The sequence below is a fragment of the Podarcis liolepis genome, assembly GCF_965112155.1.
Source record: "Podarcis liolepis genome assembly, chromosome: 4".
Taxonomy (NCBI): Eukaryota; Metazoa; Chordata; class Lepidosauria; order Squamata; family Lacertidae; genus Podarcis; species Podarcis liolepis.
In genome coordinates, this window is record NC_139558.1 from 93889562 (window position 1) to 93903032 (window position 13471).

Below are 13471 nucleotides of genomic sequence, written 5' to 3' on the forward strand. Positions count from 1 at the left end.
AGAGCATGCCAGGCACTCCTGTCTTCCACTGCCTCTTGTAGTTTGGTGAGACTCATGTTAGTAGCTTCAAGAACACTGTCCAACCATCTAATCCTCTATCATCTCCTTGTGCCCTCCATCTTTCCTAACATCAGGGTCTTTTCCAGGGAGTCTTCTCTTCTCATGAGGTGGCCAAAGTATTGGAGCCTCAGCTTCAGGATCTGTCCTTCCAGTGAGCACTCAGGGCTGATTTCCTTCAGAATGGATCAGTTTGATCTTCTTGCAGTCCATGGGACTCTCAAGAGTCTCCTCCAGCACCATAATTCAAAAGCATCAATTTTTCAGCGATCAGCCTTCTTTATGGTCCAGCTCTCACTTCCATACATCACTACTGAAAACCATAGCTTTAACTATACGGACCTTTGCCTAATTAGATCCATGGGCCAGAGGTTCCTCAGCCCTGTTCTACGTGAAAGAATCAGAAGCAACTTATCAGTTGGGGTGGAGACATCTTGCTGGCTTCCCAGCAGATGGGTCGCTGTTCCTTGCTGGGAATGGAGAGCAGGAGGTGCAAGGCAGCAGAGAGATCAGTACAATGCATTGGCAGGAGCACTGGATTGGTTCTGTTGGCATGTCTGCACCATACTGACCTCCCCTCCACCTCATCCCTCTCACTCCCAGGGAGCAACAGTGATTCTCCTGACCTCTGCTCCAACCAGCGAGCTTCCACCCCATCCATGCTCCTCCTCTCATCTTGCATATGGTTGAGATGCTACCCTAAACTTCCTCCAGTCTTCAGCATCCAGTTGTTGCTGGTGTTTTGGACTGCACACCAGTTAAATAAACAGGATTTATTTATTCTTTTTTTCTTCTTCCTAAGAGCTGTCCCACATGCATAATAACAGTAATAATCAGGGCTTTTTTCCCAGCCAGCGCTCACCTCTCAGGTGGGAGCCATTTCCATTCTAAGAGAACAAGCGAGAAGTTTGTGGTGAGCTCCAGCTCTGGCTATTTCTAGAAAAATAGCACCGGTAATTGTAATGGTAATAATAATAATAATAATAATAATAATAATAATAATAATAATAATAATTATTATTTATTTATTTATTTATTATTATTATTTGTACCCTGCCCATCTGGCTGGGTTTCCCCAGCCACCCTGGGCGGCTTCCAGCAAAGATGAAAAATACACTAAAATGTCACATATTAAAAACTTCCCTGAACAGGGCTGCCTTCAGATGTCTTCTGAATGTCAGGTAGTTGTTTATCGCTTTGACATCTGATGGGAGGGCGTTCCACAGGGCGGGCACCACTACCGAGAAGGCCCTCTGCCTGGTTCCCTGTAACTTGGCCTCTCGCAGTGAGGGAACCGCCAGAAGGCCCTCGGAGCTGGACCTCAGTGTCCAGGCAGAACGATGGGGGTGGAGACGCTCCTTCAGATATACTGGACCGAGGCCGTTTAGGGCTTTAAAGGTCATCACCAACACTTTGAATTATGCTCGGAAACATACTGGGAGCCAATGTAGGTCTTTCAAGACCGGTGTTATATGGTCTTGGCGGCCGCTCCCAGCCACCAGTCTAGCTGCCGCATTCTGGATTAGTTGTAGTTTCCAGGTCACCTTCAAAGGTAGCCCCACGTAGAGTGTGTTGCAGTAGTCCAAGCGAGAGATAACCAGAGCATGCACCACTCTGGCAAGACAGTCTGCAGGCAGATAGGGTCTCAGCCTACGTACCAGATGGAGCTGGTAAACAGCTGCCCTGGATACAGATTTGACCTGTGCCTCCATGGACAGCTTTGAGTTCAAAATGACTCCCAGGCTGCGCACCTGGTCCTTCAGGGGCACAGTTACCCCATTCAGGACCAGGGAATCCTCCACACCTGCCCGCCTCCTGTCCCCCAAAAACAGTACTTCTGTCTTGTCAGGATTCAGCCTCAATCTGTTAGCCGCCATCCATCCATTATTATTGTTATTGTTATTGTTATTGTTATTGTTATTGTTATTGTTATTGTTATTGTTATTGTTATTTTAAGGATCAAAAGGGAAGGGGCTTAATTTTGAAAAACAGCAGCTCTGGAATTAGACTTATTTATTTATTTTTAAGGTAGATACAAGGCAAAGTAGAGTTGTCAGCATTTTGGGCTGCCACTGTAGCTATGCTCTGAGTTCGCAATATATCAGTGCTTAGACATTGCTAGTTATCATTTATCCCCATGCTGCGAAAAGGGTTGCCTGCTGATTTCTACAAATCAGGTTGCTGTTATCAGCATGATAGCAGACTGGTCTCCTCCATCAGCTGGCCGCTGGTGCTTACCACCCAACAGATTTCCATTCAGGACAGGCAAGAGAAGAAACAACCTCCGCATGTTAGAAGTACAGAGAAATGGAAAGCCACTGCGCGTTTGCTCAACCCTCAACCTGCTCAATCTTCTCAAGGAAATTAAAATATTAATTAAAACAGGTCTCTCTTGAGCAAGCTTTCTCAGAGCCTTGGCAAACAGAAGATCTTGGCATCGTTCATAGGGCAGCGCTGGAGGCCAGCTAAGGCTTAAGATTCTAAGCTCCCCTGGAGGGGAAGCTTCCATGGAGTTGAGACCCCACAGAAATCGCAGTGACAGAGAAGATCAGAGTCAGCCTCTAGTGCAAAGACACGTTGACAGGGGGCAGCAGATATGCAGAATCCTGACAGGCCTTCAAACACAACTGGACACTGGCAGAGAATCCTGTTGCCGCCCCCGCCTCTCTCAGGCTCCACTGCCCTTCAGAAGTATGGCACAGCTGTTACCTCAGCCATTCACCATGGTTCCCTGGAGGAGAAAGAGGCACACTCAAAAATTGGTTACAGCTGACGCTTGGTTTCTCCTACACATTCCTTTCCACGTTAATGCTATTTCAAAGCATTTCTGAAAAGCTTAGCATCTGAAAGCAAAAGGCAAAAAATGCAGAAAGCAAACAGGAAAGCAGCATCGCAAGGGAGAGGGGAGACGTAAAACGCAGTGTTATAAAGACAGATGAGGACAGGAATTGGTTAACAACAAGGTCCAGTCCAGATTCTTCCAAGCCCTACCTTGAGCTGCTGGGAATTGAACCTGGCGCCTTCTGCTCTACCACTGAGATACCTTCCTTCTCCAACACGGGTGAAGGTCCTGCGTGAGTGCCTGGAGGCAGTTGGAGGATGGATGGCAGCTAACGGATTGAGGTTGAATCCTGACAAGACAGAAGTACTGTTCTTGGGGGACAGGGGGTGGGCGGGTGTGGAGGACTCCCTGATCCTGAATGGGGTAACTGTGCCCCTGAAGGACCAGGTGCACAGCATGGGAGTCATTTTGGACTCACAGCTGTCCATGGAGGCGCAGGTTAATTCTGTGTCCAGGGCAGCTGTTTACCAGCTCCATCTAGGATGCAGGCTGAGACCCTACCTGCCTGTGCACTGTCTCACCAGAGTGGTGCATGCTCTGGTTATCTCCCACTTGGACTACTGCAATGTGCTCTACGTGGGGCTACCTTTGAAGGTGACCCGGAAACTGCAATTAATCCAGAACGCGGCAGCTGGACTGGTGACTGGGAGTGGCCGCCAAGACCATATAACACTGGTCCTGAAAGATCTTCATTGGCTCCCAGTACATTTCCAAGCACAATTCAAAGTGTTGGTGCTGACCTTTAAAGCCCTAAACGGCCTCAGTCCTGTATACCTGAAGGAGCATCTCCACCCCCATCATCCAGCCCGGACACTGAAGTCCAGTGCTGAGGGCCTTCTGACAGTTCCCTTGCTACGAGAAGTGAGGTTACAGGGAACAAGACAGAGGGCCTTCTCGGTAGTGGCACCCGCCCTGTGGAATGCTCTCCCAACAGATGTCAAGGCAATAAAAAAACTATTTTACTTTTAAAAGACAACTTTTTTATGTCTGATGCTGTATTGTTTTTAATATTCAGTTGGAAGCCGCCAAGAGTGGCTACGGAAACCCAGCCAGAAGGGCGGGGTATAAATAAATTATTATTATTATTATTATTATTATTATTATTATTATTATTATTATTATTTTCCAACAAGAGAAGATGGAGCTCCCATGCAGGAGAAGCTGCTGTTGCTTTCTCACACTGCATCAGATTGGGACGGGGGTTAAGTGAGCTGAAAGTTGTCACCCTGTTATTCCAACTGTCTGAGTCGGAGCACAGGTCTGATGCAGTAGATGCCTAGCTAGCTAATAATTAGCAGGAGTGGTGCAAATATCCCTTGAACCTTAGGTTTGATTCTAAGCCTGTTCAGATCAGTCACATAACCTGGCATCCCAGCATGAGTTAAGCCAGCAAAAAAGCTGGTGTAACTCAAACACTGTCTTAAAAGCTTGTTTTCCATCTGCCGGGCTTAGGAAATCCAGCGGCGGAGCAAGCCGATTGGGCTCCTGGGGCGGCGCGTGTGTCCTGCGCCCAGGGGTGGGATGAGCTGGGGCAGGACGTTCCGTGGGGCCTCTGAGGAGTCTGCCTGCCTCCTCCCACTCAGCCACCCTACAGCTGGGGGGGGGAGGCAGCGGGCGGACCGTTTGGGGCAACGTGGAGCCTTCGGGTGCCCAAGCCATCGCATCACTCCCAGGAGAGACACGTGGCTTGGGTATGCTGCAGGCCCCATGGTGACTACATCATTACATGAGCACTGTTCCACAGCATTTGATATTTTCATTTACTTGCATTCATTCAAAATAAGATGGGTTTATGAAACAATTCTATATCCTCCCACCACACTGACGAAGAATTCTACGAAACAGTAGTCCATATCTGGAATCACTGTTCAGTGTTGGACTTCATATTTGCTGAATACACAAAACTTCACAGCTTATCTTTCATCATACAAAGTCTGGTACCTTGCTTCATTTAAAGATTTTCAGAGACTTTGAGACTAAAGATTTCATTTTGTACTTGTTATGCTTTGAAGGAATTCTGTAAAGATTGTCTATTATGTATGTACATGGTCATCGTGTTGCCTAGACATTGCTGACATTCTCTTTGCAACACAGGGGTTTGTTTGGCCCTATGGTGAGTGCATTTTGTCACACACACCCTCAGTGGTGACACCCGGCACGGCCCGCCCCCACTGTACCCCCCTTCCTCTGCCCCTGACATCTCAGCCAGCGGTAACCTTGCTGCTAAGCAGAGTTTGAATCTGGCATAACTTTATTGGCTCTCAGTAGATTTCTGAGCAGAATTCAAAATGATGGTGCTGACCTTTAAAGCCCTAAACGGCCTTGGTCCAGTATACCTGAAGGAGTGCCTCCACCCCCATCATTCTGCCCGGACACTGAGGTCCAGCGCCGAGGGCCTTCTGGTGATTCCCTCACTGCGAGAAGCCAAGTTACAGGGAACCAGGCAGAGCGCCTTCTCGGTAGTGGCACCGGCCCTGTGGAACGTCCTCCTACCAGATGTCAAAGAGATAAACAACTACCAGACTTTTAGAAGACATCTGAAGGCAGCCCTGTTTAGGGATGCTTTTAATTTTTAACAGACCACTGTATTTTAATACTTTGTTGGAAGCCGCCCAGAGTGGGTGGGGAAACCCAGCCAGATGGGCGGGGTATAAATAAAAAATATTATTATTATTATTATTATTATTATTATTATTATTATTCCTTAAGCTACACTGGCTTACTGAAGCCAGCTTCTTGCGTCTAAGAGTGCTATCCCCTCAGTCCAGTTAATTATTTTCAGTGGGTTTACTCTGAGTAAAACTAGATGACTGTGCCCAGAGAAGAGCACACAAAAATAAGAATCCCAATCAAAAGTTTTGAAAAGAATCAAAACCTCAAAATTTTAAGAGAGCAGTAAAAAAAACAAAAACTGTTCACATTGACTTTAAATATCCCTGTTGTAGTATCTGTTGACATCATTGTGAATTCATAGGTGATCAGAGCACTAAATCAACCTTGACCTTGACCTTGGTGATCTGAAACTTCAGTTTGTCCAAATTTGTTGAGTCCTCTGTAACCTGATTCTGTTTGTGCAGGCCTCTGTGCAAACACACATCCTGTGGATCTTGGACAAATAAGGTCATGTTCTATTTGAGGCACAAATACAAGATGGGTGACACCTGGCTTGAGAGCAGTACATGTGAAAAGGATCTAGGAGTCTTGGTTGACCACAAATTTGACATGAGCCAACAGTGTGACGCGGCAGCTAAAAAAGCCAATGCAATTCTGGGCTGCATCAATAGGAGTATAGCATCTAGATCAAGGGAAGTAATAGTGCCACTGTATTCTGCTCTGGTCAGACCTCACCTGGAGTACTGTGTCCAGTTCTGGGCACCATAGTTCAAGAAGGACACTGACAAACTGGAACGTGTCCAGAGGAGGGCAACCAAAATGGTCAAAGGCCTGGAAACGATGCCTTATGAGGAACGGCTAAGGGAGCTGGGCATGTTTAGCCTGGAGAAGAGGAGGTTAAAGGGTGATATGATAGCCATGTTCAAATATATAAAAGGATGCCACATAGAGGAGGGAGAAAGGTTGTTTTCTGCTGCTCCAGAGAAGCGGACACGGAGCAATGGATCCAAACTACAAGAAAGAAGATTCCACCTAAACATTAGGAAGAACTTCCTGACAGTAAGAGCTGTTTGACAGTGGAATTTGCTGCCAAGGAGTGTGGTGGAGTCTCCTACTTTGGAGGTCTTTAAGCAGAGGCTTGACAACCATATGTCAGGAGTGCTCTGATGGTGTTTCCTGCTTGGCAGGGGGTTGGACTCGATGGCCCTTGTGGTCTCTTCCAACTCTATGATTCTATGATTCTATTTGAAAGACAGCTTCTAAAATAAAGAGATTTGCTTCCACAAGAATAATGATAGAACGACAAATGTTGAGCGATACACATTTTTTTAAAAACCTACGTCAGAATGGAATATCAATGCAGTTTCCATTGGAAAGATTCATAGCACAGTTTTAATGGGAAAGATTCATAGCAAAGACACTAGGCTCCTATTGGTGTGCATCTTTCATAGAAACTATATCTGGATTTTTCATTCCGTAATTTTCTATCTATATTCCTTCAAATTCAGCCTCTTTCTTATAGAAGCATGGTATTACATCTGAACCCTCCCTGAACTAGTAACCATCTTAGAAGTGGGAAAAATGCCATAAAGCTTTGTTGATTAGTTTGAGGGGGGGGGAAACAGTTTGTGTCTGTGGCAATAGTAGTGAAATGATTTATTTGGTGCTTACTCTGAGCCTAGTTAGCAGTGCCGCTTTAAAAAGCTTTTGTCATTAAAATTTTCTCTGGGGTGTCCTACCTTACTAAATGGAGAGTGTTTTTTACAAGAAATAACATTTTTTTTTAATGACCAAGAAGCTTCCATCTTCAGTCCAAGCTACTTCTACCCCTACTTTTTGAACAGCAAGTAGCTTGTTTCCATACAACCTGGTCATTACAAGAGCCTTGTGGCATTAATAATATATATATATATGTATGCCTAAGTCTGTTCTTTCCCCTTTCCTTCCTCCTCACTTTTTCTTTCTCATGCTGTGTCTTTTGTGATCCTAAGGGCAGAGACTGTGCTTTTCTTACAGATTTGTAAGCCTTTCTAGGAGCTTTTGAGGCAAAAGAGTAGAATATATATGCCTTGAATAGTGAATAAATGTAGAACTCTGGGAAACAATTCTTACAGTCCACTATAGCTCAGAGAACATGGCGCTGAGTATCTGCTTATTTTTTAAAAAATGAAAGTATGCTCTAGAAATATTTCAATAGACAAAAGAGGAGTGTCGCACCCAAACCCCTGCTAAAGCCATCGTTGTTCTGGATCCACACATCCTTCCACAGTGCGGACATTGGTTTCTGGGCGGGAGTTGATCACGGTGTGGATTTGCCAAGCGTGCCTTCCTCTTAGCACGTTTCTCCCTTGCGTCATGAGTTCCATTGTCTTCAAAGCCCATGACACCTTTGGTAAAGGCTGTTCTCCAACTGGAGCACTCGCAGGCCAGTGTTTCCCAGTTGACGGTGTCTATACTACATTTTTTAAGATTTGCCTTGAGACAGTCTTTAAACCTCTTTTGTTGACCACCAGCATTACGCTTTCCATTTTTAAGTTCGGAATAGAGTAGTTGCTTTGGAAGATGATCATCAGGCATCCACACAAGATGACCAGTCCAACGAAGTTGATGTTGAAGAGTCATTGTACAATTAGCAGCACCTAGACCGTGCATTGAGCCAAGTGGTCCCCTGGTCCCCACTACGGTCAGACCTATGGTTTTTCTCCTTTTTAAATTGGCAGCTATATATCTAAATTAACATATGCAGATCTGTGCCCTCCTTGAGGACCTCCCTGGAGCTGTCAGGGGTTGAACCTGGGACCTTATACATGCAAAGCAGATGCTCTCCCACTGAGCTCCAGCCCTTCTCCATGAACCACAAATGGGGAGACTGTGACCCTCCAAGTGTCATTGGACTCCAACAACAGCTTTCCCAGCCCTGACTTAAATGGATCCAGGAAGAGGGAACAGGAGGTGGGAAAGAAGGGAACGAGAAATAGCAATTTGATTCAGTCACTAAAATGTGCTTTATCATCACAGGGTTATGCATCTCAGTTCCCTCCCTGCACCTCCATCAGATATCCTGTGCTTTTAATATCTTGGTTTGGGATAAATTCAGAAAGCAATGTCGCTTTAAGTGGGTGATCCTGTCACAAGATCCTTCGGCTGCTTCAGTGGCTAACTCCCTTCCCACGCTGAAAAGAAATCGGCTTCATTATTTGCAGCAGCAGTGGGCAGACTTCAGACTTGCAAGATCATCTTCGGGGGTTTTTAATTAGAGTCCTGAAGTCCGCCAACTGGAGCCTAGTGCAGAAGAGTGGCTCTGCAAGGCTAAGAATGAAAGAATAAAAATCCTTTGAGCACCTTCTCAGCTCAGGCAATTGTGATCAGGGATGGAAGAGAGACAGTTTGCATTTAACAGTGAACTTTTCACATTTTAAAACAATAGGAACACTAAAGCACAGCCATCTTTTTGAAATTCACACTGAGCTGTACTCCAGTTCTGGGTTTAGGAATTCTGCACCTAAATGCCTATCAGTGGGTTCAAAGTTGCAAAACAGCAAAATATACCACTGTCCCTTTGGAGGATCAACCTGGTGCTCAGTTCTGGACATGCCATGTGAAACAGTGATTTGTGCAGTTGTTCAGATCTGGTTTTGCAGATGAATGTTCTGACCACGCAATGCCAGATAGGACAAATAGCCTTGAAAAACAAAGTGAATACAACATGCTGCACAATTGTGGCTCTTAAGACATACTGTAGGCCCTGTGTATCAGTGATTCAGATCCATGTTGTGGAAATTTCAAATCCACTGTTGCAAAGATGTATTCCAAATGTGTGGTGTCATGCTGATATAAGAAGGAAGAAATAACCTTGAAGCTCGAGTGAAAGGTTTTGCACATCCTCCAACAGAAATGCAGTCTCGCAAGGTGTATCCACGTGAACTAGGCTGGGCGGGGGGCTAGAGCAAAGAAATACTGTATTGCTCAAGTTCATGTGGGAGTTCAGTTCTGCTCAGAATGGAAACTGCCGATCATCTGACGCTGCATTATCCGAGACTTAGCTTTTTGATCTTACTCCTCACTCTGCCCATCGGAGTCTAAATATAGATGTCAACTCCCACGTCTACTTGCATGGAATTTCTACATTATTTATTAAAGAGAAAGGCTGTGCTGTAAATGAAAGATCTTTATATAGAACTAAAGCTAGCTAGCTAGCTAGAACATCTGCAGTCAAGGGACAAGGTACAGACAATGAGCCACTTCAGATGTTACAAAGAGAGTCCTCTGGAAATGAGTTTCAAGCTTTCTGTAGAAGTGAAGTTCGGCTCTTAAGACTTTCAGAATGAGAAAGAGAGAAGGACTATTCTCTCCTTGCATGTACAGGCTAGCGTGAGGAAGGTGATGGCCTTGGTGGTGACGGGAAGAGGGCAGTCTATCAGTACATGCTCAAGAGTACTCTCTTCATGAGCCTTCAAATAAAAATGTTCTCACATGATAGGAGATTTGTGGACAGAGATCCGGAGCTGCCATCTGAACCTGGAAATGCTGCAGATGGTGAAAAAGTAGGGGGCAGGGGAGAATAGGAATTCGAAATCATTGAAATAGTGTAGCTTAGAACAAAGCCACAGGGACGCAGTTGTAATTGTGGTGGTCAAATTTTGCCAGTTATGGGCTAATGCAGTGGTTTTCAACCAGTGTGCCATGGTACCTTGGGGTGTCTTGCATGATGGTCAGGGGTGCTGTGGGCAACACTGGCCTCTGTCCCTCTTTGACACCTAAGCTGTTCGGGAACCAAGGTACCACTGTACTGATTTAGTACATCTCCAGGCTAGTGGGACCAGGGTGGGGCCAGTGGATACGCCACTCCATGTAGCAGGGAAGTGATGGGGAACCTGCGGATGGAGAGGTCAAAGGATTGCAACGAAAACAGAAACAAAAAATGCTGATGTTTGCTTATGCCTCCCATGTCCTGTGTCCGGAACGGAAATCAGTGCAGCAAATTCGATCGGTATTTCCCGTGGTTGCTTTCGGTCTGCAAATGATATGTAGTCGATCACGGCTTCCATCTCCACCACCCACCCACCCCAGTATGCATTGCATTGCCTTTTCATTGAAATGAATGGGTTGGAATAATGTAATGACAATGTGATTTATGCATTTAGTTAGGTAGAGTGTGTAAGTTACTTAATTTCTCCACTTTGGTTCTTTCCTGCGGTCATTTAGTCAGTGTGATATCAGGGAATGTTACCTAACGTGATAAGGAAGAAAATATGAAGACACAGAGACTTTGTGTAGTGGCTGTCAAATCTCCAGCCAGCCTCACTTAGATTCACTTTTACTGAGTTGCGTTTTCAAGCTATGCCCTCTGGCATCCTAGATGGACAATATAACAGGGTACTGTACGAAGACAGACTCTGTATATGTGAGCAACCACAGGTGGAAGACATCTTGCACAGTTTACTACATTGCCCACTATACATTGGACCCAGGAGGCTTACCATTCTCCGTACAGAAAAGATGTCTCTTCCCTGCAGAGAAGGTCCTTTGGCTTCTTAGTGATGTAAACACTTCAGTGGCTCATAAAGTCACAATTTTTTGCTTTGATGGCCAAAAAAATCAGAAAGATGACCCTGGACAGTATAGCATTGAACTGTAAGGGAGACACAGAGATCTAAATAAAGACCATTATATGTAGCGCGACACCCCTTTTGCTTGTGTTCTTTTTTATTCAGATTTGTCACGGCCAATGGCTGGCACAAGAAAGTTATTTGGCTTGGATGTAGTGGCTGCCCATTTGGCTTTCTTTTACTGCAGAAGTGATCCTGAAGAAGAGGCAAAGTAGATGTTGCAACAATGGTCCTCCATCAATCTCACATTTGGACTGTTTTGCCTGCAATGGACCACATAATCTTTGTATGCACTGGTTGCACTAGCAGGCATCGGAAATGGGAATAGCAAAGAAAGACTTTGAGGAAGGCTGCAGTTCCTTACTACATGGGGCTGCCCCACATCTAGGTGGGGCTTCATAGAAGTGAAGTGTGAATCAGTGATGGCTTCATAACCACCAGAAGCTTCTCAGACAGCACACGCCTATATATTTCTCCCACCTTTCTGCAACAGCCAGCCTAGGTAGGCCAGTCTTGCCAGAGGCTCACAAGCACAGTGCAACCACACACTCCTTTAGGCTCCCTTTAGCCCCAGACGGGGGTGTTTCGTGGAGGTACAAGGCAAATATTTAGGAGAGGGGACAGAGAGAGCGTCCAGCCTTTCTGCCTCTTTCCTGAGCCTTGGAGCTAGAGGCTGAATCAATTCAGGTAGCAATAGGCTGGAGATGGGGGCTGTGAATGGGCAGAAACAGATTTTCATGGGTGCTGAACTAGATGGGCAACTGGCCTCATTCAGCAGGGAGCTTCTTATGTTCTTGTGTTCTTTCCCCCACACTGAATGCTGGAATCGTTGCTTGCTGCCGTCCCTATTTTTAATCGATGTCAGATCTTCATTAGTGATTACAGCTTAATATGTGATTAGGTCTTGATTCATTGCATCACTTAATTGATTAGTCCATTAAACTTTGCCGTTACACAGCTTTTATCATGTGCCTAGCCAATTCCACTGTGATATTTTGCTGGAGGTTTTAGTTAGCCTTTCCTTTCATGGCAATTGCTGTTTAGAAGCTTTGTATATCTATTTTGTTTTTAAACGTGGTGGACTGTTCACATTCTTCTTAATGACCTTAAATATGCAGACTGATCAATTGGCCCAGATTCTTGGCATGTGGTCCGACCTTATCGTGATCACAGTCTTCCATGTTTAATCAGTCTCACTAAAAGAAAAGGGGGGGGATGTAATGATGAGCTGGTGATTGCTAAGGGTTCATTAATTGATTGATCTATTTGCATTATTTTTCAGAGTACGCTCGATTTGAGGCCAAAATCCATGACCTGCGTGAACAGATGATGAATCACAGCATGAGTTCTGGGTCGGGCTCCCTGCGAACCAATCAGAAACGTTCCCTCTATGTCAGGTAGGGATGCAATATGACAAAATGACAAAAAAAAATATCAGCAGAGAAAATGGAACTAGATTGAACTGATGGAGAATGAGGTTGTCAAAGGCTACTGGCCACAATGGCTTCTTCATCATCAGCATCATCATCATAGTTTTCCATGAGGCATCCCAAAGTGACTTATAATATATACTACTTCCAGTATCAGAGACAGTATGTTTAAACAGAAGAGTGCTGTTTCACTTCCAAGAGTGCTTGTGAACGTTCAATAAGCAGCTGGTTGGTCATAGTAGGAGAGAGCATGGGCCTTTGGTCTGATCATGTAGTGCTCTTCATATGACAGTGGCAAACAGCATGATTGCGTTTTTCCTAAATGGCTTGGGAACCCAAAGAAGGAGTTCTTCTTTGCTGATAGGTCTGCCCATGCGCCGAGATAATAGGAATGCAGGAACCTGACTTATAGGGAGTCAGACCTCTGTCTTTAGGACAACCAGTGGTGATCTGCCTGTCACCTGCAACCTGGGAACATAGCTGCGTGCTGGTCCTGAGATTGGCTGACCCACCAGCCCTTAATCCCAAGGACTCTTAAGAGGATGCCCTGTGGGGCTATGCAGGGAGCTTACCTGCTAGTTACAGCCCTTGGCTAATGCACCACCAGAACCAGTTATGATATGATGGAACACTGTGCATAAGATAAGGACAGAATGCTATGAATAAGGCAAAATGCCAAGATCCCAGGTTCCATGCAGGGTAGAATTCCTCCTCAGCCCACAGCAACCAGATCCATCGTAAATAGAGGCCACAGGGTGGGGTGCAGAGCTAAACTAGGGGATGCACTCCCTCAGGAGGCAGTGATGAACGCCAACTTGGTTGGCTTTGAAAGAGGATTGAGCAAACTCATGGATGCTATTGGTGGCTACTTGCCACAATGGGTATGTTCTCCTCTACAGCCAAAGGCAGCTTCTGTTCAC

The 13471-nt window shown here is 45.4% G+C and overlaps 1 protein-coding gene across 8 annotated transcripts in view; it reads left to right on the plus strand.

Annotated features, from left to right (window-relative positions):
• DLG2 (discs large MAGUK scaffold protein 2) overlaps positions 1-13471 on the plus strand; it is a 904765-nt gene that overhangs the window by 811878 nt on the left and 79416 nt on the right. For all 8 annotated transcript variants that reach the window (XM_083499674.1, XM_083499676.1, XM_083499678.1 and 5 more), the window contains one exon: positions 12404-12518. In XM_083499674.1, the coding sequence (XP_083355800.1) occupies positions 12404-12518 (115 nt within the window). The remainder of the gene's footprint in view (positions 1-12403; positions 12519-13471) is intronic.